This window comes from Drosophila montana, unplaced genomic scaffold (assembly GCF_035044405.1).
Source record: "Drosophila montana isolate Dmon_TW-CO22-7 unplaced genomic scaffold, ASM3504440v1 contig_1505_1, whole genome shotgun sequence".
In the NCBI taxonomy this organism is placed as follows: Eukaryota; Metazoa; Arthropoda; class Insecta; order Diptera; family Drosophilidae; genus Drosophila; species Drosophila montana.
Window position 1 is genome coordinate 1,397,501 of NW_026996452.1, and position 27,931 is coordinate 1,425,431.

Consider the following 27,931-nt stretch of genomic DNA (forward strand, 5'->3'; position numbering starts at 1 on the left):
CTGTTGCTGTTGCTGTTGCTGTAGTTGAAATTGTTGCTGCTGTTGCTGCTGCTGCTGCTGGTGGTGCTGTTGTAGTTGTTGCTGCTGTTGCTGCTGCTGCTGCTGTTGCTGCTGTTGTGCTGTTGGTGCATTTGGTAGTGCTGCTGGTGCTGTGGTGCTGTTTGTTGGTGCAGTGACGAGCATATTGGTGTTGTTAACATGCCCCAAATGCGGCGGTGGCGGTGGCAGCTTTAAGCCGCCATTCAATATAAAAAGTTGCTGATGTGCTGTTGCTGCGGCTGCTGCTGCTGCTGCTGCGGCGGCTGCTGCTGCCGTTGCTGTCTTGCTGCTATTTATGAGCGATATCTCGTTGAGCATCTTGGTCTTGGCATACTCGATGCGTATGGAGCCACGGTCCGAGCTGAGCAAATACTTGCCCTGCAGCTGCTGCATGGCCTGAGCAGCGCTCGTTGCATCGTTGAACTCAATAAAGGCTACCGGATGTTGTTGTTGTTGCTGGCCAGAGTTGTTGTTGTTGTTGTTGTTGCTGCTGCTGGTGCTGGTATTGCAGTTTGTAGCTGTTGTCGTTGGCAATTGGTTGACAGTTGCAGAGTAGGAAGTTGAAGTTGGTGTTGGAGAAGTCAGAGTTGAAGACAAAGTTGGAGGCATAGAAGTTGTGATATTGTGCGTACCTTTTGTGTGCATTCGTAGGCGACAAAAGCCAGGCATACTGTGCATATTGATAACATATTTGGTTTGCATATATACGATATACGATATATATAGATATATAGGTATATGAGTAGTCGGTTATCGATATTTCATGTACAATACAAGTGTTGGGCAACAAACGACAAACCAAAGAAAGAACGCATTAAAATTAATTGATTAGTCTTTGCAATTAGTTAGAATTTCAAGAAAAATTGTGGTGCATTTTTAGTTGGTGGTTATTGGATTTCGTGGTGGTTTAGTGTTATTAATTTAATTTTTTTTTTATGTGGGTGGCTGCTGTGGTCAACAGTGGTGCAGTTTTCGCTCAACAACTCAAACTTTGTAACGTGTTTACGTGTATGTGAGTGTATCTTATTTTGTTATCGGTTATCGTTTAGCTTATATCGATAATAGTTCTATTGTTAAATCATAGTTCAAGCCATTCATTTACCTAGAGAAAACCTCCTTGAGCTCGTGCTCGGACACAAACTGGCCCAGATTGGCCACAAACAGCGTGGAGCAGGGCGCATTCGCGGCTATCTGTGGATTGGCCGGGTGTGCGGCGGTGTTCGTGGAGCCGGCGGGGCTAGCCAGCGCGGGGCTGGATAAATAATGATGATGAGATGCGGCCGCAGCAGCGGCGGCAGCAGCAGCTGCAGCTGCGGCATTACCCGCAGCGCCTTGCGGCGCTGCAGCAGCAGCAGCTGCACCACCACCACCGCCGGCAGCGGCAGCAGCGACCATGTGCGCCATGGCCGCCTGCTGGCTGGGATGTAAAGCGGTAGCAGTTGTCTGATGATGTGGCATTGCCATTTGAGTCTGCAACATGGAACAGTGGGCAACAAGCGAGCAATTAATACCGTGATTGACTGTGGCTCAGCTGCTCTTCTGTACTCACTTGATGCATAGGCTGCTCCATTACTTTGTCTGTATTTAGTCAGAGATAGGAGCGGACGGGCACCTGCGGATGCAGTGCCGGATGCACGAGTGTTGCATGCTGCAGTGCAGCGGCACCGGGCAGATCAGCGGCGGCGGCCGAATACGCTAACGGATGATGCCATAGCTCGGGTCCGCCCGGAAAGAACGGCCCGCCCAGATCTAAGAGAAAATGGAGTAGAAATCAAGAGAGAGAAAGAGAGAGAGAGAGAGAGAGAGAGAGAGAGAGAGAGAACGAGAAGTCAGTTGAGCGCCAATTTTTTGTGTTTACTTTTTGTTACATTGGTTTTATGTTCTTGTTGGTTTTTGTTTTATTTTAACTTATTTTTTGTGAGTGACCAAGAAAAAGTTTAGTTTACAAAATGAAAATCGACAACAAAAAAATTTATTTAATCTTTCAAGTTCGTTGCCTTAGTCTTTTGTTTTGGTGGCTGTCGGCGATGGTAACCAATGGAATTTAAATAGTTATAAATAAACGTAATACAAATTTTAAAGAACGTAAATGTGTCTTATAAAGGCTTGAATATATTCTTAGAGATATTTCTGGGCCCCAAAACTTGCAAAGTTCCAAGCCAATTTCCATTAAATTTGAGCATTTGGTACGTTATTTTTCTTTTGACTGAGCTTTTTGTGAAGTATCTCACGGATTGTGTGTGCCTGCGTGTGTGTGTGTGTGCGTGTGTGTGTGTGTGTGTGTGTTTTTAGTGGTGTGTAATTCAAACAAAGTGTTACAGTGATCAAAGTGCGTTACATAATATCATAGTTGCTGTAGTTGTTGTAGTTGTTGTTGTAGATGTTGTTGAGTTGTTGCTGTAACCTATGTAAATATTTATAGCGAAATTTAGTTCGGGCGTACGATAATTGATAACATTTGATATATATATATAGCAATATATACGATTTATATATATGTATGTATAATATTATAGAGTGTGCACTTGAAGCAAATTTCAACTGTTCAATCGCTGGATTTTGTTGTTGTTATGTGTATGTATGTATGTGTGTGTGTTCGTGTCGAGATAGTAAGGAAGTGCACTGCGTACGCTTTCGAGTACGCCTTCGGTTCGGTAGCTCGAAGTAGTATTTTTTGTGTTTCATTTTTTGTTATTAACTATTAACTACATACATAAACCAAAAGAATAGATTAACCAAAAAAAAAAAACAAAAAGAAAACTAGCTGAGTTGAGATTTTCCTTTTCTTTTTTTTTTTTTTTTTATTTTTCAATTTATTTTTACTTACGTCCAGTGAGTGGGTGCATCAATGCAGGATGTGAGGCTGTTGTCGCTGTATTGGGCTGTGGTTTGGGTTTGCTCACTTTCGTGTTACTCTTGGCGAATTCCAAGCGAATTGTTTGGGGCATATCGGGATCGAAGCGTACACCCTGCTGTAAATGATCAGATCAAAATACAGCGATTTGTATTTTTTTTTGTTCACATGTTGTACTTTTGCAAAAATAATAAAAGTGTATTTGGATTGAATTTCTTGACTCTTTTGGTTTTATCCAACACTTTTCGTACTGCTTTAATTTCTATTATATAATTCTTTATCTTGCAACAATTCGCCAAAAATAAGTTTGAATGTCGCATAACTAGTGTTAAGAGAGATATGGAGTTTGACAGCGAGCGAGAAGAATCTTGTTCCCTTTGTCTTTTGATTGGGGACATAGAAACCAACTTGCCCCGTGGGCGGTGCTTACAAAACGTTGAACTGCTGCTTTGAGTGTTGCCTTTTGGCGGCTTGCTCTTTTCAGAATGGGTTAGGGGCTATTTGAGTATGTGTGTGTGTGGTTGTATGTGTTTGTGGTTTAATTCCTTGTGATATGCTGAGAAATCAAAAGCAGGAGATGAGTACAGCAACTGCATAGGAAGAGCACCTATGAGTGGAGCGTTGGGGGGAGCGTCATTCAAGAAATTCAGTGCCAACGGGTGCTGCCTATTGAGTAGAGGGGGGGGTGGCATTGACATGCACCAGCCAAATATATTGTGGACTAGAAACATTATTTTTATATATATTTTTTTTAAGTTTCTTATTGTTGGTGCTTCATTGCCTCATTGCAGTTGCTATGTATACATATGAGAGAGTGTAATGTGTATATGTGTGTGTTGGTGTGACAGAGAGAGAGAGAGAGAGAAAGATTAAGAGGGAGAGGGAGAGAGTAGTTTTCTGAGATTGAGATGCAATACCAAAAATAATAAGATAGACAAATCAAGTAAGGATAGACTTAAATGTAAATGCGGTGAAGGTTCTTTCAAAATGCAAGCACGTGTGAAAAGTACATCTTGCTGTTGTAGTTGTTTTTGTTGTTACTGTGAATTGATTGAGATACGATTGTTGTTGTTGAAGGCCTTACGGTTCTTAACGCTCAGTGTAAGCCAGGCAATAATACGAGTACAAGTTTTGGTTTTGGTTTTGGTTTTGTGTGCTTTACAAACTAAGTGTAAATGTTTTTGGTACGCCGAAAAGTTTGTATATTTTATTGCCGTTTGGGAAGGTCTTTTTATTTTGCAGACGTTGCTAAGAATTGTTGGTGTTGATCGATTATTTTATATATATATATATAGCTAACGAAAATATTGGGTTGTACAGATACATATAATCGTAGGTAAAAAAAGTTAAGCTTATAAATTTGCCATTATATGTTACCTGCAGATCTTGTTTGGCTGCCTCGGCACCGGCTCTTGTATGGAATGTTACGAATCCAACGGGCTGTGGTTGAAAATGAAGGATTTCATATATAAACAACGGGCTACTCTATATATTCTGTGTACCCATTACTTACCGATGCTGTTTTGCCATTTTTGCTAGTTACTTTTAGTAGAGATCCTTCATAGCCCTGTTAGAAAAAGTTGGGAAAAATTTTTCGATATTATAGTTGATATATGAAAAACTTAGTTAGATATTTTGATGATGAGAAGTTCCTTCTATTTAATTTTTTTTTTTTTTCAAGAGTTTGAGCGTTAATTAAATTTTGTAGCAAATATTATTGAATTTTTACAATATCGTATGTTATATTGATATATAAAAAAATAGAAAGTAAATAACAAAAATTCTCAAAAACATGAAGTTTACAATCTCTATGGATATTTGTCAATGATATAAGTCAATGTATTTACCTATTTTAATTTAATGCCGTTTATGACCTAATCCTAACTATACATCATAATACGTTAACAGTTTAAAGAACTAACAATAGAAATTGGCTACACTTATGTGTCTTGCCCTACGTCTCTTTGAAACCAATTAAGATACCATATATAAATGTGACCTTTATAGTCAACAGAATTTTGTGGAAACCTTCGCTTAGACACTTTTTCTTATTTCTTACGGATTACTCACCTCATATGCTCTGAACAGCAAATAGAGCTCACGTGGCTTGGCATCCATGGGCAAACCACTGACGAACAGTGTGCGCACCTGCAATAGACAAGAGAGTAAGAGGTTGAGTGTGAAGAGGTACAGTTAACAAATCTATGTAAAGATTTTTCGCAGTTTTTTTTTTGAGAGAAACCAATTTCCTATGATTGCGTAATTAAGTTAATGCTGTCACGTCGCATAAGAGGATACAAAAATGAACCCAAAACCTCTGGCCTCCATTTCAATGTGTCAAATATTTAAATTTCGCTGCCGCCCCAAGCCCAAAAGTTCATGTCACGCACACACACCCAAATACATATGCAAACCAGCTTGCATGTGTGTGTGCGTGTGTGGGTGTATATGTTTCCGTGTGTGTGTGTGTGTGTGTGTGTGTCATTGTGTAGTGATAATGAAAGCAAATGGAATAAGCGCCATAAACGCTGAATTCATTAAGGCAACGACGTGACGCGCAGGAACAGCAGATGTGCTAGAGAGTTAGAGCGAGAGAGAGAGAGAGGGGTGAGCGAGACTAAAGCGGCCTTGTGGTGGGGGAGGGGGTGGACTAATGAGCCTTGTCGCACTTTTTTTGTCCCTTTTTATTTTTAACACCTAGGCAAGCAGATTTTAAAGGGACGAGCTGTGCAAGCTGTGAGCTGTTTTTGGTTAGCTTTCATTTCTTTTTTCTTTTTTTGGCAGTTTTATACCCGCACTGAAAATTTAGAGAAGGCTCCATAAAAAGCTTCGTGTGGTTTAGGGTAGAGCAGTTACAATTTGTTTAAATATAGATGTACGACACAGTTAGAGGCTGGCCCTTGAATTACCTTTTTTTTTTTTAACTAAATGATCTTTTAACGTGGAACTTTAGAGTCAAAGGGTTAAATTTAATGAGTAAAAAGTAAGTTGGATTGGATTATCGAGTTTAGTTCAAACACAATACAATATTATTCTAGTATATATGTATGTGTATATAAGTATACAGAACAGTTGGAAAACTATTCTTAAATATACTTAAACTAAACTGATATAATATATTAATATATTAAATTCAATTAAATTTTAGTTTTAATTTCTTGTGAATGGAATTAAAATGTAGAAATGTTGGATATTATGTTCTAGGAAAAATATTTATTGCGCTCATTGAAAAAGATATTCGATTGAGGAAAATTTTCAAATGTGACAGCTTTATTCGGTGAGTGAACTGACTATTTGATGATAAATAAATATATGTATATTAAAGTCGGGTATTACATGAATTGTATGCCTCTGCGAACAGTTTTAGTCTGAACTCCCTCGTCTCTAGAGACCGACAGATGTTGTGTGTATGTGTGTGATTGTGTTTTAAAATTGAAACGTGTTCTATCGCTGAATCTAGCTATTGTTATCCGTCTGCTGGAGCAGGTGTATAAAAATAGCTCAGCTTGTACATGTAGCACATTAATAGTCCTCGTAGTAGAAGCTGCTGCAGTTGCGGGCTTAAAATTGTCCAACCGCAATTTACAAATTAATTAACCCACTCAAGGGCTGGGCAGCAGAATGAAAAACAATAAAAAAAAGGCAAGAAAATGAAGTGAAATCCTTTGACGTTGTTGGCGCTGCCAAGCTGCCAAAAAGGATCTGCAAGCGCCACGCTCAGTTAAATAGCAATTAAAATTAATTTTTGCGCAGTCTGCGGCTGCAAGTTGCCCGCTGCTCCTGCAATTGCGGGTCCGCTAATTGGACGGGTAATGAGCTGAGCCCGTACCCTGTCCGATGGATGAGACGCGACCAAACATAAAAAATAAACATATAAAGGATAAGAGAATAGACCTAAAAAGCTGCAGCAAAATTGAGCCGAGCCAACTAATTAGAAAGCAGTGGTTGCCCACTGAAATTTCGTTGCGGTTACAATTTCTGTTGCAAATGGCATTGAAATGCAATAATAATATCTTTAGTGTGCGTGTGTGGGTGTGTGCGTGTGTGTGTGGGCTACAGCTCAAGCTGATGGCATGTCCCGCTGCACAAATATGCCAAGAGCAAACAACAGGCTAGGGAGACGCCCAGACAGGCAATGGAACTCTGCTAGACATTCAGTTGCATTGCCAACCACAAAAGTCAGTTAGCCGGAGCCAAATCAGCCATAGACGTGGCTAAATGTGAGCTGGCTGTATCTGCTCCCCCTCTCGCTCTAACAAACTATCTCTCTCTGTGCATCTTTCTTGTTGCCCCGTGTTTGTCTTGTGTGTATTTTGGCCACTGCGGATGCACATTAAACATTTTGGCAAACACATCCAGCGCAGTAACCAGCTCCCAACTCCCAGCTCCCCTTTGCCAGCTCCAGGATGCTATCCCTAAGAGCCGCTTCCCCAGCCCAGTGGCCGCTCTTTTATATGGCACATATGTTGGCAACTATATATTGCAGTTGAGGTTGTGTGGGTGTTGCGGGTTTTGTTTCTAGCTTACGTTGCCAAAATCCATTTAAATACAGTAAATGTCATGAAGTTGCAGCTATATGTGGCAGTTGTAAGTGTTGCTGGTCAACCTTGCAACTTGGTTGCCTGCGCTTGGCAATGATTTCGGTGCTCCAACCCTAACCTCCTCTCGTGTCTGTTTGTTTTTGTGGTTGTGTAACTGCTGTTGCCGCCGATGCTGCTGCTGCTGCTGTTGCTATTATTGCCAAGAAGTTGGCAGTTGCCTTGCGTTCCCACACCTCGCTCGCATTGCGTTTAGCCGCAATGGCTTGCTTTGGTTCTGTTTCACAGTCAGTTTGTGTACTTATTGTATCACATTTCATGTTTGTGACTATGCGCTTCATTTCAGCTGACTTTTGTAGCAATTATAAGTTTCTTAGACATACTTAATATCAAATTGCATATATGCAAATATCACGCATACGCAATGTTGCTGTATTGACTTTCCGGTGGAAAATCGACTGACCAAACAGCTAGTTGTTGGCCTTGTCTTGTCTTTTGGCCAATTGTAAATCACTCAGTAGTCAAGTGTTGACTTACAATAATTAAGCGTGACACACTCACACACACACACACACACACGCACACACACCCAAATATAAACAGTTTATAAAGCGATCATAATCGCCGAGTCGTTGTTGTGGGCGTGCCCCAGCTGAGACGTGGTATGCGCAGCGCCGGCTGAAAGGCGTTAAATTGCAAGTGCTTGTAAATTGTCAAACAGCTGACAAAACGACACGCAAATATAGAGGCTTAATAGAAAAATAAAAATCAGCTTTAGAGTCAGCCACAAATCGCAGTGAACAGCGTTCGCAAATATTTAAATAGTTGCAGCGATTATTGTTGTTGTTTTGTGTGTTTCATTTGCTGCGCGTCAACGTCAACGCCAACATCAAACATTTAACATTGAAACAGCTTTTGTTGTTTGACTTTTATCGGTTCGGCGGCATTTGCACAAAGTATTTGCGTAAATATTTTCTCTATAAATAATTGGCAATTAAATTAATTTTTAATGCATTATAGTGTGTCTGGCTGAATGGCAGATCAATTTAATTGATAAAGTAATGCACGCAAAAAGCCAATTAATCGAATTGTTCATTTCAGTAGCAAATGCCTTATGTTATCTTTTATAAAATTTTACTTAGATATAGTTGTTAAAAGTAACTAATAAATGTATATATGCATATGCGAAATTCTTGGCTCTGCTTTTAAATAACCTAGTCTATGTCTTGCTTTCTACAAAACATAATAAGTTCAGCTTCACATTTTTCCCCCAACCTTATTGTTGTATAACTTTCAAATGTGAATACAGAATGGCCATTATTTGATTTCCAAAATGTTTTTCCATAAGCAGCTAGCTAGAAACTAATTCATTTCTTGAAGATTCTTGTAGGTAATTTGCCTGCCCATCGTTGGTCAAGCGAATGTCGAAGTAATTGGCATAATGCATAACAATAGTCAGCTATTTCCGCAATAAGTAAATATTTCTTTACTGCAAGAATCGTGGCCAACAATGCAGTTAAATCAGCAAACTGTTGGCGGATAGCTGGGCTAACCTACCCTTCTCCCTCCAACCTAACGCCAATTAAGTCGAGCGTCGAGTCAACTAAATGCCGCCAGCTAAGAAGTTAACTGCAGTTGCTGTTTTGTTGTTATTGTTGGCATTGTTGTTGCTGCTGTTGCCATTGTTGTTATTATGTTAGTTTGTTGTTTATTTAGTTTGTGTATTGCTTTGCTGGTTTCTTTTCCTTTCGGTCCAAGTAGCAAGTCAAATCGTGAAGTGCAGCAACAAGCATTGAAAAGAACTCACGCCCTCGGGCTGGACAATGCAACAAAAAGTCGCTCATGCTACGGCAATTGTTATAGCTACACTATGCCCGGCGGGATAAGCGCTGTGCCAAACAATAGACAGGTGACAATATGTAGAGGGAAAAACCTTAATATTACAAATTATTTCTTCGTAGTTGACAACACGAAATTTTAAATCACATATATTTTATGTGTGCTACCAACATTTGTAGCAATTATTTAAGTGTTCTTCTGAGTTTCAATTCAGTTTAGATTATAATAAAGATCTATTCTAAAAGCTATGCCCGGTAGTTGCTAATATATTCGAATCTATGATCATTCTCGTGTATTAACTATCGATAGTGCTAGCAATATATATTTGCTTTAACCTTACTTTAATCTAAGGTGTCGGTTCGTATTGTTGCTTAGGGCTTCCAACTCTCTGCAGCGTAAATTGCTCACACAACTTGTGGTTAAACTCATTTTGTTTTCTGTGTTTAGACCATTGCGAATTCAATGTTGAGCTGGAGCGTGCTCTACTAAATGTGTATGCCGAGTGAGTGAGTGAATAGTGGATGTTGCAATTGTTGTTGTTCTTGTTGTTTTGCCGCATTTTGCATACAAAATGACGGCGGCCATTGTGAAAATGAAGCTTAGGATGCAGTGCAGCATGCGAAGCAACAGCAGAGACAATTGCTCTTGCGCTTTGGCACCGGCAGCAGGAGCGGCAGCAGGAACAGCAGCAGCAATTCGTGTGTACTGCAGCAACAATAGCAAAGCGCAGCGGCTGGCACAATGTTGGGCAACTTCTTAGGGCTTAAATGAAATGTTTTGTTTGAATGTTGCGCCTTTCTTTGGCTAAAACGTGCTTGCACGTTTGGCATTTGACTCACGCGCGCGACCCGCCGCGATCTGCCACGCCCCCAAAAAGCAGCACGTTGTCGCGGCCAGCGCTCAATTAAGCCTTGTCGTTGTCCTTGTTGTTGTCGTTGCTGTTGTGCTTTAATTTCTTGGCTAACCATTCCTTGTTGTTGTCGTTGTCGTTGTCGTTGTCACTGTTGTTGCTGCTCTTATTTGTCTCTGCAGTTGTTGCTTTTTTTTGCCAAAGAATTTGCTGCTATTGTTCAGGCCTTGCCTTTGGTTTCGCCTTGCTGCCTTACTCTGATCCTTGCTGCTTGTTTGGCTCTTATCTCACTCGGCAGCAACTGCAACGGCAGCAGCAGCAGCAGCAGCAGCAGCAACAACAGGACAGCAGCAGCACAATTGCACAGGTACTTAGAGTTTCGCTTGTCGCCTGGCTCTCATTTGATTAAAGACTTGGCCCCACCCACTTGGCAAAACACTTTTTAAATCGTCTAAAAAGCCGCCAGCACACAACAACAAGAACAACAGCAACTGATGCAGGTGCTGTTGCTACAGTTGCAACAACAAGCAGATAAAACTAATATTTTAATTGCTATGCAAACACTGGCGCACACACACACACACACACACACAGTCACAGAGATACACACAGATACAAACACATACAAATACTCACAGCTAGATGCAAACTTTTGCCTCGTTGTGCTTATTTTACAAATTAGCCAAAATTTCGAGACACTTGCGACAGAGTTGAGAAAAAGTGTGAAAGGGGGAGGGGAGGTGCGATACAAATGCAAAACAGCTGCGACAGCGTGCCACGCCCCTTTGGCCAACGCGCAAACCATGAGCCCATTTACCGAACAGAATGGGAAATTTTCATGGCTGCAACTTTTGATTGCAAATTATTTGAAACACACACACACACACACACACACACTGTTAGCCAAAAGTTTGTTGCCAGCAGCAACAGCAACTTGTTAGTTGTTGTTGTTGCTGCTAAGCAAAAATTTAGTTGGCAGTTTGGCAAACAAAAATGATGTAACTAGATAAAGCGGTTGGCAAAAAGAAAACAAATACATAAATGTATTTAGTTTTTGAAAAGTGGGCGTATTGCTGTCGTGTGTGGACGTGTACTCTCTGCTAAGCAATGCATGGAAATATGAAACTTGACAATTTTCAAATCCAACAACAGCAGCAGCAACAACAAATGTCAAAATTTAATAATTAAAACTCATTAACACGTTGCCTAGAGGGTTTTTTGGGGAGGGGCTGGCGAGGATGTGGGAGGATGTTGGGGCCTGTCCCAAACGCACTGGACGAAGATTAAATAACAAATGAGCGATGACTTTTTACAGCATACTTTTAGGAATAAGGAGGAGGTGTGGTTTTCAAGGGGTGTGTTTGGGGCGTCTGTTGGAGTGACTTGTAAATAAATGAGATTTTGAAGAGGGGTTTCGGCAAATGAAATGAGTCTAGTGCTGGCAGCTTGGGCGCCTCTTAATTATGGATAAGGCGGGTAGAAGATAGACAGATGGAGAGGCAGACTGAGAGAGATGGAAGAAAGCTCAAGAATTTTGTGACTTTGGTGCCATTGTTTGTAATTTATGGCATATTCAAATTGCATGCAACTGAATATGTGATGAACATTTGGCATTCACTTCATTATGGAGCTTGGGCACACGTAACTGGGGCAAGGCTGCATCATGACAACATGAAACAGGCACAAGATGCATATATGCAACATTTGTTAGCCGCGTGTCATGTCAAGCGCAAAAGAAACAATCAACAACACGGAATATTATTAACAATTCAAACGTTTAGGCCAAGGCTGCAAATACACTTCCGGCTCGAAATAATACAAAACTTGTAGAAACAAAAAAAGCACAAAGAAACTGCTAGCCATGACAAAACAATAGAGCCGTGAGCCTTGGACTCAAAACGTGCCCGAATGTGGACAATGGGAAAAGGGTTGCGCATTCACTGCTCGCTCCTGTTCCTCTGTTACTTGTCAGACAGTTTGACAGTCGACATTATTAAAACACGATTTGCCCATCAGCTGTAAAAAGTCAAAACAAAGACTTGGCTGTGAAGCACAAAGACTACAATTGGACAATGGCCCCAAAATCAGCAGGTGTTAAGGGAAAATAATATAGCTGTGTGTATAGAAATTATGTTTTAATTAATTTATAATAATGATGCACAATGCTCATACTAATTTCAAAGTTCGCATGTATGCTTCACATATAAATTGATCAAATGCTGAAAAAACTCAAATTGCGTGTAAAACACGAATCCAACGCATCCTTTTCCTATCTGAACCAGAGCAATGACCTTATCGAAACAATAATTTAACAATAATTTTTACTTATAACTATTTTATAAGGTATTAAAACGATTTATAATTTTTTCTATGTATTTTCCCTTATTTTATTGCTCGTTAAATTTCCATGTATCCATAATACAATAAGAATCTAATCAGTTAGCTTTACGATACGCTAGAGCTTATCTGCTTTGGATGCACTTTTGATTAGCAGCTTCTTACCTGTTTCGTGGTTAATTAACTTGATTCCCAAAATGGTTTTAAATTCAACATTCACCTTCGCTTTTAACTTTTCGCACTGTGTCAGCAGTTGCGGTTGCATATGCATGTGTGCGTATGTGTGTGTGTGCTTTGTATTCTGGTGCTCATTAGGCAAACATGACACTTTTGCCGCAGGTAACTAACAAGTTGCAACGTTGGCGGCTGGCACCGAATAAACTGCATACATTCATATATTTGGGATGGGGGGATATTTCGACCTATTTTGTCCCGCTGTGAGTAACTGCAAACTGCGTCAGCAGCTAATTAAGATTGAAGCTGCCGCAGAGCAGCGCCACAGGCAACAGAGGCACCAAAAGCCACCGCAAAACCAGAAATGGCAACAAAAAGGTAGCCAATTTAATTTATTATGCCAAACGTACAAACTGCAGCTGCCCCAGGGAGAGGCGGGGTGTGTGTGTGTGTGTGTGTATATGTGTGAGCTGCTGCTCGTAGGTGTTGAGCTGACAGGTGTTAACGAGCAACGTTAGCTAGCAGCCAATTGATGCAGAATTCGTTGCAGATTGCAGTTGCTGTGGTTACCATCTTTCACTTATGGTCAAATAGGACACACCGCAAACACAATTCGAATGAAATGCAAGCAAAATGTTGCTAACAAACTTTTGGGGTGTTGCCAACAGTTCCAGGACTTAAAGCAATTTCGAAATATTATTTTTTACGCTTGGCAGGCTCTGTGTGCATTTAGGCGATTCAGGAATGGGGGGACACTCGGCAGGAATTTCAATAGATTTGTGGCATATTTTTGTTTTCCATTTGCGCAGAACCACAAAAATTATCCCAGGCACAAGGCTGAAGTGAGGAAGGAGACAGTAAAAATCAAAACGAATCAGCGCATTTTTGGGTCAATCACAGAAACGAAAGAACGAGACATTGCACATACAGAGGACATGATTTACGTGCAGAGGATATGCTCCTCATACCCAGCACATGCCAAACCGGGTATATTTGTTGCATGTGAGTTGCTCAGCATATGATTATACGAGTCCCATTTTGAAACTAACAAAATAATAGTGAGATTTAATAAGTAAAAATTAAAATTAAAATTAAATATTTATTTGTATATATATGTGTGATTAAATGAAGTAATATTGTTCTAAACGAAATTATAGGGTATCTAATAGCTCGGCTATAGCTTCCCTTGTAGCTTTTGCTTTTGGCAAAGCAAATGTTCTGCTCTCTTTCTATTATTGCTGGGCCACCCCTCACTTCTGTCTCCAGCTCTAACGAGCGCTAGCGCCGGGACTAACCACTCGGTAGGTTCTGCTCCGATTGACCAGACAGCGTGGCATGCATATTAAACATGAAGCTGGCTTTATACAAATACAGCTATGAAATCCTTGTGTAAGCTGACTATGTCACGCCCCAGTCCCTGGCCCTGGGCCCCTATCCCGCTCTCAAGCTCTTATATTCTTAAATAAATGATGTTGGTGGTGCGGCTTTTGGGCTGCGATTCGCTTTCAATCGCTTCAAACCCTTGACGGGTAAGTGAAAACTGCGCCACGACACTTGGCAACCCACCCTCCCCTCCCCTTCGCAACAGTCCTTCCACTCGTTTGTGTGTCGTTTCCTGTTGTTGGCGTTCGATGCGGCACTTAAATGAGTTGTTGCATTTTCTATAGCATACTTATTGGGGCGGCGTTGCCGTGCAGCTGCATGTTGTATATTATTTTTATTTATTGCTTGTAGCGCTGTTTGCACAGCAAATTGCTGAATGACATTTGTGTTGATTGTTGATAATTAGCTTGGCTTGCGAGTATTAAGCAAAAACATGTACACATAACAAACATTTGTTGCCATTTAATATTTATAAGCAAGTCGCTGGGGACGCCAGCAATGCAAAAATGTATTTGCCCTGCCCAAACCCAATACACAATTTGCAGCGCACAGCATCACAATTTTCATTTTATAATTTCCCATTCACCGCATACCATTTGTGAATAATGTGAATAATTGACACCTGACCAATTTTCGTGCATGCCAGCCGACTATTAGCCAGTGGCATAGAAAACTTGTGAAATTAACTAATTAACAATTAATGAAAATATTTATAAATGCCATTTGTAGGAGTTTTAGACAAATATTTATCAATGTATATATATTGCATTTATTTGATAAAGCAACACAAATAAACAATTCGCTGTTACGTCAATTAACAGATGGAAAGAGCCAAAAAAAGAAAAAGAAATCAAAAGAGTGCATTGGTACTTGGGATGAATAATGAATAGAAAATTTAAATATTGGCTAAATATCTATCAAATCTTAAATTTTGCACCCATTTTTTTCACATATATAAATTTGCATATTGTTATTAAGTGAAGTGTTCTGTCATATCTTGGTCCTTGCAAGTTTTTTAATCAAATTCCTAATGACAATTGATATTGTATATGTGAGACACATATGTATGTATTTATATTTTAATTTTGTATCAAGCTATTTGCCTGCTTCTAGCAGCATCCTTGTCTTTATCTATGAAGTTTTTCAGTACCAAGCGTAAATAAATACGGCTACTACTAATATTGAACGTTGAGGCAAACAAGAATTTTCTTAGTAATGTCTTTGTTTTGGCACTGAGTAAATACATAAATTTCAATATGCAACCTTTGCTTTTGATGAACTTCAATTTCGGTCGGTCAAACTGTTGAGGTAATAATAAATATTAAATATGAATTTTATTTGCATAAGAAAATTCTATATTCAACTCTCATTAATTTTCGCTTAACCCTAAAATGTATCTCATATGTTTTGCATTTCCAAAGTAAACATTTCTATTACCATACGAATAATTATCTGTTTTCTTTGCCGTAAACTTATTAATTTACTTGCTTTGCTTTTGTGCTCGCTTTTCAGTATTTGTAGTTGGACTTCCGGTTGAGCGCAGTTGCAGCTCAATCAGGCAGCTGAGTTCAAATGTGTAACTATATATTCTATAACAATTCGTCTGTATCTGCATTGCTTATTACAGCTCATTCGTAAATGTCAACGCTTCTAATTTGATTATGTTCAAATATTTAAACAATTATAATTGCCTCTGTCGTTGACAGCAGAAGTTTGCTGATGACAATTCCGAAATGAGGCAGAAGAAAGTCAAGGAATCATCGATTCCCCTGCTCATCCCGCTCTAACCACGCTCTAACCACGCCCTCTCTCTTTTGCTCCCATTCTCTGTCCTGGTCGTTGTGTGCCCAGACCTCATTGATTATTCGGGCATTTTAAGTGCTTTGGCATTTTGTGTTTAATCTGCACATTTGTTGCATAATTTATGACGCTGTCGCATTGTTGCAGTTGCCCACACACACACACACACACACACACACACACACACACACACACCTACACACATATGCACTTATATTTACCCCTCTGAATGATGTTGCCCGTCTGTCTGTCTGATTTGAATTTGAAATGAAGCTGCTTGGCTTGATGTAGGGAATATTCGGGCTTTTCCCGCTGCACTATGTCTGTTAGCTCGTCATTTGTTATATTTACGCAATTTATTTTATTGCCAAAGATCAAAGCAAATTGCACAATTGGCCACTGTTAGCTGCAGTATTTGCTGGTATTATTTGCTGGTCTCTTTGTCGCTGAGTAGTATTTTCCGTTGTTTGTTTGTTTGCTAGTCGACGCTTCGTTGAGTGTTGGTAAACAGAATTTATTTGTCAATAAAGCTGTCACTTCATTACGGCCATTGTCGTGGCTCCTCTCGCCAATAACTCACATAGATCTGGCCACGCCTCGTCCCGCCCCGCCCTTCTGTCGCTGCTCCATGCAAACCGTTTAACAATGGCGCACAAATTTTCGCGTCCAGGAATAAACTTGCATTATTACTTTTGGTCAGGGAACACTAAAGCGGGTGGCCGAAACAAGAGCCACATGCACCACGACCAGGAACAGGACGAACAGGTGCCAGGAGAGGAGCTGGCGCCATTGCCCAATACATGTTTTCTGTCTGTTTGGTCTGACATTAATGAATTTGCTGCTGTCAATATAGCCAACTGAGGCGGGGTACAAAAAAAGGGTGCACTGTGGGTGTTCCAACAGTGCAGCTGCATAAAAACAACAAACGGGCGGAGCGCCATCCAGCAGTGGATTCCCGTGTTTCCACACAGGATGACTGGATGACGATGACATTGGCTCTGCTCGTCCGTCGAAATGTTCGCATTACAATTTTCATTTTTGATGTCTATTGACAGAGCAATATGTTGGTCAGGGGCGAAGAAGACTAGGGAGGAATGCGCACAGAATACAAGTGCTTGTAGCTGTCGTCGTAGTTCTTGCTGCATGTTGAACATATGCATAGGGTAAGCAGAAATTGGCATCTACTCGTATTTAATTGGAAAATAGAAAAATGGGCTGATATTTCAAATTAGCTTTATTTTTTTTTTAAATTAGTAGAATGAAATTGTTGACTGTCACACTTGAAGAAGGTGGCGCAAGAAAATAATTTCTGAAATTAATTACAATAACTGAAGAATCAAGTAAAAGGACTTTTAGGCAGATGCTTTTTGAAATTTATATGAATTTAATTTATTTCATACGATAAACAATTATTTAAGTCTGCAATGTTGAAAAAAAATATTGATTTATTTTTGTTTCTAGAAACAAATAAAAGAGTATGCGGGTATTCGTTTTTAATTTATATTTTTTTGCTGGTTTATATTTTTTGCTGTCATATTTATTTTCCTTTTTTTGCTGTTGCTGCTGCCCATGCAAACAACACCTTTTCAATTTTTGGCAGGACTGTCGCTTAATTTGTATTTCGGTCCGTGTATTTTATGCTGTTTGATTTGCCGTGCAGCAAATTTAACTTCATTGGACAGAACGGTGGAAGGCACAACCTCAGCTAGGGGTAAGGGTGTGAATTCTGGCAGCCAGACTCAATTACGCGCTTGTTTGTGCCGATGCTTCTGCAATGAAAACTCAATTGCATGCACACCCAACAGACAAAAGAAGCAACAAAATTTCGTTGGTTTTAAGTGAGAACTGTCGCTGACAGGCTCATTCCATTTATATTTGGCCATCTGTTTTGTTTTCTTCTCTATATTATTTTGCCTTTGGCAACACATTTCAAAGCATTTGTTATTTACAAGCATTAAATGTGCGCATTTTTTAAAATTAAAATCAAATATTGTTTGATAATCGATTTTTAACCTAGTTTTAAAAAAGAGGCATAGCCAACATATTGATGCAACAATTTGGAAACAACAAGCAAAGTTATCAAATTTAATTAATTTTTATTGAAATGTAACAAAACAGTCGAGCGAAAAATAACTGGGTAATAAATACAAAATGTAATGCAATTGAAGAGGAAAACTAGGTAGTTATTTTAGTACATTTCTAATGCATTTTGGATACATATTTCTGCTTGTGGCAATGAAATAATTCGAAACTCATTGACCTCTATTTATATGATTCACTTGCATTTACTTATATATGCGAAAATTGATTATATCGAAATGTAGTTTGCATTTATCACCGATTAGAATTATGTTCGGCCAATTTTCGGTGCTCGTAAACAATTTGCTTTCATTTAAATTTATGAATAAATCGGAGTTGGAAATCATCAATGAAGACTTTTGCATTGCGTTGCCGCGCAAAACGCTAATTAAAATTGGCAAAGGCGCCTGCAAAGGGCGGCATGGGCGTAACCCTCGGTATTTACAATGACAACGCATTTCAATTTGCAAATCAAATTAAAAGCAGTGAGAAATGGGTAGAAAGTCGTGACCAACATTTTACCTTTCAACACGGACGCCTCATTTTATTTGCCTTGATTCAAACTTTTCTCTGTCAGTGTAGGAGGGAGCAGGGGAGGCGTGTCGATGTGGGCAACCCGGGTGCAATTAAAGCAATGCTAACTGGTCTTGAAAAGTTTGTAAATGTTTTTGCCATCTTGACTGTAACCATGCCGCGCGCATTTTTCATTAAATTAAGCAATCTGGCAAAGGCGGCAGTTAAAGGGCAAAAAGAGTAGAACTGATTGCAATATAAGTTTAAATATGAATAACAGATGCTCACAATTTGACAAGCAAATAACGAAAAACTGGTATTTAAGCACTCCGAACAATTGGATTACTTCTGCCGTTAATGTTTAAACTAAGTTTATTTACTTTCCTGTCTCTGGTACTCGGGAGCAAGGCGTTAACTGGAGGCTAAGTTCCGGCCAGCATTCATTAGCCTGCTGCTAACACAACGCATAAATATTAATATGCCATAGACGCTGTTGTTGTTGTTTCGTGTTTTTTTGCAGCTATAAACTCTGTAGCTATTTTCAGTACACGATTTTCACAGCAGAGTTTGCATTTCATTAGCCAAAGTGGCATTGTCTGTGTGCCTGAGTGTGTGCATGTGTGTGTGTGTAGCCTCGCATAAAAATAGAGCACATTTAGCAAGGAAGCCAACGAAAACAACAACAACAACAACAACAACAACAGCATCCACTAAAAAAGCAAAACGCAGAAAATGCAAAGTATCCAAATAGACTGAAGGACACTCCAAGCCTTGTGTCCAAGTGTCTCTGTTCTGCCCAGCACAGCGCAGCGTAGCGACCATTAAAAAATAAAAAGAATAGCCTACACAGCAGCGGTTGGTCGACCACCAAATACCCTGTAGTCTGTCTGCTGTAGCTTAAGAAACCACCACTGTTTTCTGTTTTTTTTTTTATAATTTGTCAAATAGTTTTTCATAATATTTTTCATTTCATTTATTTTGCTTTTCCCTTTACACATAATAATATCATAATATCATTTATATTCTTCACATTTGTGTAGCGTAGTTAGTCTTCATTCACAAACATATTTTACAGGGCATAAATATGTTAAGCGTATGCATGTGTTGTCCCTTTTTATAGCGCACATTAGCAATGCACGTGTGAGAGGGAGGGGTAGAGACAGTTTGTGTGTGTGTGTGTGTGTGTGTGTGGGCGTTTCAAGTGTTTGTGTGTATTGTCACACGCTGTCAAACCCGCTTTAGCCTAAGTCAGTCGCACTTATTGACAGCGTGCAAATGCTCTGCTCTGCTCTGCTTTGCTCTGGCCGACCCCCCGTTCCTTCGTCTAGCCCCCTTTGGTCCTCGCAACTTTTTTGCCATTCTTATTTTTAGCCAAGCGGCTAATTGTGAGTGACATGAAGGGATTAAGCCGCAACACTCAGCTGTGTGGATAAAAGCATATGCGTGTGTGTGTGAGTGGTAGTGTGTGTGAGTGGTAGTGTGTGTGCGCATCGATGGCAACTCAAGTGAGTGTGAAAATCGTTGGTAATTATTTCAAGTGTGAGCCGACGTTGGGTCAACTCAGCTGCCGCCTACCGAGCTCACAGCTCTCGACTTTATTAATAGTTGCTTAAAGTGTTCGCTTGGCAAAGCCTTGAAAAGTGCGGCGCAGCATTAAAGAAATTTTTTCTCTTAGTCTTTTCTTTGCATTTGCGCTTTTCAAGGAGTCCATTTTCCGGCTGGCCGCCTGCCAAGCAGCTAATAAAGTTTCCCGAGCAATGGCGGCCACAGCAATTGTGTTGCAAAAGTTTGCCTAATTTGTGGCTGCATTGCGTGGCACTAGCAGCAACAGCAACCGAAATGAAAAACAAACAATATGAAAATTTAAAAGAAAGAGTGCGAAAAATTGCGCCACAAAAATGTCGAGTCGGAAGAATAAAAGCAGGAGGAAATAGAGTCAAGAGTCAAGTGAAATACGTTCAAATGCAGTAAGTCGCGGACAGCCGACCTTTAGAGTCTAAAGAATTGACAGCTATGCAGGAGTTGTAGAAACCTTTGGAATTATGTCAAGTGCAGCATGGGAAATGGAAAGGTAATTTTGAATGAGAGAGCGGAAATGAACTGAAATAGAGGAACATATTGCCTCTGGACATAACATTGTGTGCTATAAACGACATCAAATAAATTAAAACTATTAACAGATTGCTGAGGAACCAAACATGACGCTTGAAATTTAATAAAAATGTCAACTTAAGATTTTCAAAATGATGCAGATATAGCTGCAAATTAAACGAGAGTGTGTGAGGTGTGGCAACTGTGGTAATATCCACATACAGTTGTGTTGCATTCAAATCATTTGGAATTGAATAGCTTTAAATCTATTACATTTTACTGATCACTTCTTAAATTCTATAAACTGCTATTTTCTTCATCGCTAAGAATCAATCTAATATATGAGCGAAGACTAATGCTAGCGAGTCTAATGCTTAAACCACTTGAGAATTATAGTATGTAATTTATATTTGCCAAGCACACACCTAGCAGCACCTTTTAACCTTTGTGCTCGACAGCCATAAACTGCCAGCTGATTTTCTCGTATTCTTCAACATTTTCTCAGGCTTATTCGAAAACAATTCCTTTGCTTTCAAACTGAAAATCCACTTGGCGAAGAGACGCAACTACTTTAAACTAATCGCAATGGCAATTGCATTTCTCACAGCACAGTCGACACAGATAACCGCATTTTTCATATCTCTGACTGTTGCTGGCTGTCTCACTCACTTTCCCCTCTCTCCCTCTCTCTTTCACCGCCCTGTCTGTCTGTCTCTCTGTGGAATGTAAGCGGGCTACCCTCAAGGATAACTCACTGTGATTTTCTATCCTTGCAGTGAAGATTTGTTTGTTTGTTTGTCGCATTTTATCTTTGCCTTTTTTTTTTTGTTTTATGTGCAACCATTTTTTTTTTTATCACTCAACGTGCCTCGGCTTCTCTACCAGCCGCCGTTGCCTCACGCACCCTGCTCAACACCCTCCTCGTTTATCTGCAAGCGACGTTTTGTAACAATTTTTATTGTTTTCTGCCGACGCCTTCGCCTCGAGTTGGCTTTGAATGGCTTTTGGGTTTATCTTGGCAACAGGAGACGATGTAAAGACGAGACGCTCTGATATGGAACTAGACCTGAGAAGTACCACGGTCATAGATATTTGGACTGCGGCTTGTCGGGGCTGCCACTTGGAAGTGCTTATCGAAAAAAAGCTGCCAGACACATGTAGATACGCTTGTATGTATATGTGTGGGCATTCGCTCAATATTTATGCCGGGCTAAAGCGATTTATTTGCGATTTATGCTGTGGAAAATGAACTAGAAATTAAATCAGGCAAAAAAACGAATGCAGGCTCGCTGCCTCATTGCCTCAATGCTGCAACTAACCAAGTCAAGAAATCATTTTGTGCTCATCAAAAAAGCAAATGCGACCCATATTCCACGAGAATAGCTGCAGGCGAATACTTGCTGGGCTGTCAGGCACGTGCCGGCCTCAAAAAGTAAGGGCGCACACACACACACACACACACTCACCAGTGCATGCTCGACTTTTCGGCTTGCCAAACAACTTGAAAATTGTGTGAAGTCTTTTGCCAACGTCAACAGCATTTTAAACGCAGTCCCAAAGTTGACTGCAGTGCAGCTCAACGCCCTGCTCCGCTTCCCACCCCTGCACGTGCCATCCCTTTTGCTGCAGCCTATGGCAATTGTTGGCTGCTGCTGCTGCTTACATCGTTTACTTGATTTTTATGCAATTTCTGTCCTATTGCACAAATTTTTGCCAGGCCTTATTCGTCGATCGAGTCCTCAGGGCTCAGTCACGTGCTGCGGCCGAACTGGGTCTCATCAATATTATGAGTTTTTACGACTTGATTCCGCTGGACTTGACTTGACTTGGAGTCGCTTGCCTCGGATATGAATTAAAGGTGCAGTAAATCTTTTGGCTAGCAATGTCTCAAAAAACCGCTGAAGCATGCAGCATAAAATGCGCGAAAGAGCGATGTGTGCGAGATGACTGACAACGCAATTGCCACAAAAGTTGCAACAACAATAACAACAACAGTTGCAATAAACAACAACTGTTTAAACGACTGTCTGTTGTTGCATGTCAAAAATGTCGGCCCATTCAAGTGGATTCTGCACTGATGATGCGGCTGAAAGCAACGTTTTGTTCGAGGCAACGCCTAAAAGTATGCAGCTCAAGACAGTTGAAAAAGTGACAGTCAGAACAGAAGCAGCAAATGAAAATGATAAACTGCTGCAGCCTAACAGCCAAAACTTATTTTTAAAGATCTTTATTCAAAATTATTTGAGGGTTATCTCACACTTTTCGGAGAATCCGTTCCCCTTGTTGGAAATGGCGCTCAAAGATTTGGTGGGTGTTGTTTGGGGTTCAAATTCATACGAAGAATCTTTATGAAAATTAATTTAAGGCGTGCTTCATATTTTTCGCCGAATCCGAACCGTTGGAAAATACAATTCAAAGATTTTTTGGACGAATCTTATTTTCAAAGCCCTACATAAGGCATGCAATTTTGGAAATTCCACCCGCTACAGTGCTAAATTGGGAGCCATAAAATCATTTTGAAAGATATTTTTTGGGTGCATTCATCTAAGTGTTTCACACGAATCAGTTCGGCAATCAATTTGAAAGTCAAAGTTCAGCTCAACCGTTGAGTTTGTAGCGCTAGCTGATAATGTTAAAGATGTTAAATTTGACAAAAAGTGTTAAGGTTCCTTCAACACTTAATCAACTAGTTCACAGAGCGGGTTTTATATTTGGCAATTCAACCTCTTCGTACACAGCAGCGTTATTTTGACAACACGTTTCATGGATTGTTAACCTTGTCAATATGCCCTGCTGTTAGTTAATGCGTTCTCCTAACTCGTGTTTACGGGGTATATGCACACATGCATAACATTTATCACCCTTTGCTCGCGTATTTTCGAGCTGTGTTCCTAGATGCGTTTTTATGCTTTGCCTTTGGCCTAACTCCTTGCGGAAGGACATCAGAAAAACGGAAACGGTTGCATAAAAAGCGTCGCCAGGCAGCAGCAGAAGAAAAAGCAACAGCTGCAGCTTGCTGCACTTTCTTGCATTATTGGCTTTTGTCTAAAAAACATGCAGCAGCAGCTGCTGGTGAAAGGCAACTCAAAAGAAGGATATAAGAAGTTAAGGAAAAAAAACAAGTCGTCATACGCGTAAGCTGCATGTTAACTTTTCTTGTCAAAGTTTTCCTTTTCGCTCTGTGATGTTATTTTCTCCTGTTGTCATGTGAAAAACGTGTCGAAATTTCTTTCAACTTGTTTCCCGCTCGCTTCTGTCCTGTCTGCGCTTACTGAATATCATATTAGTTCATAACGCAGCAGGAGAATTTAACTTATCAAGGAGCTTTTAAACGAGAGCGTGAGAGAGATGGATAGAGGGAGCGAGAGCACAATGCCAGAATCGAAAATTCTTCAAAACATTTCAACAGCATATTTCGCACTCGACAAATCAATCAGTGGCAATAACTGCCAACTGAAAGGTAACCAATGGCAACTTTCTACCGCCTGACAAGTCTGATTAAATTCTTTTGGCCAATAGGCCGAAACAAATTGAGGCTTCTAGCACTTATCAAGAGCCCATTGATTGGGAGCTTGGGTGGACTCGATTGATGTGCGCCATCTGAATCACAATAATGCCAGACAGCAGCTGACTACAACAGCCAGAGCTAGAAATGTGCCATGTAAAATGTGTGGGTGGCAACATTGCGTATACGCAATGTGTGAATTATGAAACTAGACAAATTGGAATAGTCTTTTGATGTGAAATTTATGAAGATTTATTTACGGTTATATAACACGTGCTGCTTGCTTTGAAGTTTGATTTAAAGCTTCTTGTATTTCGTATATTTTGTCTTGCATTGGTTGAAGACAAATTTTTTAAAGATTTGCAAAGTTTGTGAAAACATTAATTAAATTTGATCTTTTTTTTTGGTTGATTTTTAACTGGAATTATTTGTAAATTAAATAAATTTTGTTGCTGCAAATGAAACTGAACTAATTTTGAAATATTTCTTTTTGAACTTTTTTGTTTTCAGCTGATATTTATTACGCATTAAGCATTAAGCATAAGTTGCATTTATTTCTTAAAATGTTTTTTAAAATTCAATTGAAATTTCAAATTCTTGTTATTTATACTAATTAGGTATATATGGTTTAATTTGTAAATTTTTATTTAGAAGTGATACAACTGAATTCAGAAATTAACTGCTGCCATTTTGTTATTTTGCGCCCTTCGCTGGTTCTAACAGAGTTTTGCCTGCCATTAAGCATACGCACCGTTGACCACATCGCGACAGGCTTTTTTCCAATCAACGCCAATCAAATCAATGCCGTCTAATGGCATTTGCCCATCAACCAACTTCAGTGTCAGTCGGCTTCTCTATCATATGCAGCTGCAGGTAGTGTTTGATATTTTTTTTCTAGCTCTCTACCCTCTTTTTGACTACTGCTTTGATTCGATCAGGAAATGTTTTGCCTTGCGTATATTTTTTCTAATTTTTTTTTTTGCCCTATTCCGTATGCTACCCGCCGTGGAATTTTGCAACCATCCGTAGAGACAGGCAAAGAGGTAAAATTCAAATTGCATTTGTCTGCAACGACGGTGGCGGCCAACGACATTAGGAGGCAGCCACTGTTGTAGCCGTTGCCACAGCCACTGCAATATTCAAAGGTTTGCCATATGGAAATTGGCGGTTGGGCCAAAAAAAAAAAAAAAAAGTAAGAGGCGTGGCAGGCTGTGCTTTGAGTTGCAGTCCTGCTACGTTTGAGCCAGGGTAAATAAACTTGAAATTGGTTTTCTTCTCTGCTGTGTGGCCAGGCTTTAAGAAAGTTCAAGGGGCAATCTTAAAGAGTGGCCCGAGCTGCCCTTCCAAAACAGCTTCAACAACAACAACAACAACAGTACGTGCCCCAAGGGCCAATCACGTGCGCCTCATTGAGCTCATTATGTGAGCAGCCGCTCTGGCAAAGGCTTGAAATTCAAACCGAGGGCGCGCTACCATTGTCATTAGCTCACGCTTACATGCTCATGTTTTTGCAGAAACGCACATACACAGACGCACGCGTATAAAAGTTGTCCTGCTAGTCCTGACGAGCGACAGGCGTTGGGCGTCGCCTCGCATCGCGTCGCGTTGGTTACAAAAGAGTTTGCTTAACCCACAAAAGTCGGCGAACAGCTCATGAAACATTAAAGGAGGCCAATCGCCTGACCAGCCCTGCCACCGACCATCCATCCGTCCGCCTGCCTGCCTGCCTGTCGCATTTTATTGATGAAATGTTGTCAAGCTGTTTTGATTGGACCAGCGGACATGGATGGGACTCGATGGCCGGAAAAGTATGATGCTGCCAAGCCGCAACATGACAACAAAGCGCCCAATGTAAACCCAACAGGCGCCAAAGAACACATCAAATTTTAAGCATTGTTCGCAGCGCAGCGATGAGCCTTGGCAGAAGAAGAGTGGATGCAGCCACTAAACTTTAATAGCGCCACGGAACACTAACGTCACGAAAGCTGATGTTCAAAATGCTGGCTGAACAGCTGGTTACGGGGGACCGTGGCCCAAATAGCGCGGGAGCAGCGGCATGAGGGAAAACTGTCAACAGTTGCCCGCAACATGTGAAGCAAGAGCAACATGCACTGAGAGAAACTCGTGTCTCTTTTACTGCAAAGATAACCCTTTCCTCTGTAGTCAGTCAGGTTTCTTAGAAACCAAAATTCCGTTTAAATTTAGAAACGTTTATCAAATATCCTCCTTATCAAAAATCACTGTTAAGGTCCATTTTCAGTGTTGCCAAACTTATTCAGAGTGGTCAAGTTATTATTTATGACAGAGCTAATTGGCTCTCATACAATGTGCTCTTGTAAATGTCGACCTTTAAGTCTTAAATTACAAAAAAAAAATAGTTAACCTCTCTTTTTTCTTAATAAAGATTAATTAATTAAGAAAACTAAACTCCAAACACTTGCCAATTTCCCACAGTGTAGCCAGCTTTGTGTTGCGCGTGGTGCTGCACACACGTGACAGCTTGTCATTAAATAAAAAGGCGTCAAGCGTCCTGTTTTTCGATAGGGAGGTGACATAAACATTATATAGTGGCAAACAGCGTTTCATACTTTTTTGTGGCATTAAAATCGCCGGGAAAGGGGTTGTTGAACTCACTCGAGTTGGCAACTGGGAGACACAAAGGCGGCCAAAATCTTCTTTGCCTTGTTAGCTGTCCATTTGCTTAGACAACTTCTTTGGCCAGCCGTGAGCAATTTGATGCCAAAATGTGGCGCAATTTTTAGCATCAAATTGCAATTAATCAGCGAATGTGGCCCAAGCAAAATCTCTGGCGACATTCTCGCTCGAATTCTCTCTATCTCTCTCTCTCTCTCTACCCGCCCTTAGGCTGGCCATATGTGCGACATTTGCACTTGTCGGCGATTTGTCGCCACAATTGGCCTGGGCAGCTGAGCACTGAACAGCTCAGGGGCCTGAGGTGGGGCGATTGGAGCTGGGACAGCGATAAATGTTCACTCATTAATAATAATTTACGTTAATTTATTGCCTGACATTTTGTAAGATGTTTTCCTCTTGCTCGCTGGCAAATTCAATTTTTTGCCCTCTTACAGTTGTCCTCAAATAATGAAATTTACGTTCGGTTGTACATACCTGAAATGACAAAGAGAGCAAGAGTGTGGAATTTAGAAATGATTAATATTGATAGAGTTGTGGCTTAGTTGAGTATAACTTGAAAGTAAACTAATATACACTTATATGCCATAATGGCTAAATTTATTTAAGAGGCTGCATAAATTTGTAGCTCTTTGCAAATGCATTGAAATGTGTCCAATGGGATCTGAAATAGCCATAAATAAGATGCAGTCACAACTTAAACACACACGCGACAATTTGTCAGGGGGAGGTAAGGTGTTGAAAGGGAGTCTGGATAACTATATAAGCACAGTTTCCAAGCTAACTTCTGGCACGCACGTTCGCCAGAACACACACATGTAGCTGCATCTAAGGAGCTGGGCAATAACAACTCGGCTGTCAGCAGTCCTGGAAGTCCTCTGTGTTCTCCTCTGTTTAACTCTCAGTTGAACATATTTTGTGTTTTATGCAATGCGACGCATAAAACTTTGAATTACGTTGAAGTCCCATTGTTCATGACGGTTTTAATACCACGCAATCGCACGTACGATCTGTGATGCAGTTTACTTAGAAAAGGAATAGCTATGAGCTATGAGCTATAATCTATGATTATTAGGAAGAAGTCTTCATACTAAGCATATATGTTTATAAATATGTAAAATTATATTGAGCTATATAAAACGTTTTTTATAACAACGGAACGAGAATAGCATTTGGATTGTAATAGAAGTCGTGATGTGGCAATAAGATACGGGTCTTATGACTTTCTCTTTAAATGCTAAATGCTCAGGAGCTTGGCTAATGCATTACTGGTGGAG

The 27,931-nt window shown here is 40.2% G+C and overlaps 1 protein-coding gene across 1 annotated transcript in view; it reads right to left on the reverse strand.

Annotated features, from left to right (window-relative positions):
* The window catches only part of cpo (couch potato), a 68,536-nt gene that overhangs the window by 5,488 nt on the left and 35,117 nt on the right, over positions 1–27,931 (reverse strand). The window contains 8 exon segments of the mRNA XM_064688989.1: positions 1–557; positions 672–709; positions 1,142–1,509; positions 1,589–1,788; positions 2,867–3,011; positions 4,271–4,333; positions 4,407–4,460; positions 4,964–5,041. The exon segment at positions 1–557 is cut by the window's left edge and continues 126 nt beyond it. Of these exon segments, the coding sequence (XP_064545059.1) occupies positions 1–557; positions 672–709; positions 1,142–1,509; positions 1,589–1,788; positions 2,867–3,011; positions 4,271–4,333; positions 4,407–4,460; positions 4,964–5,041 (1,503 nt within the window).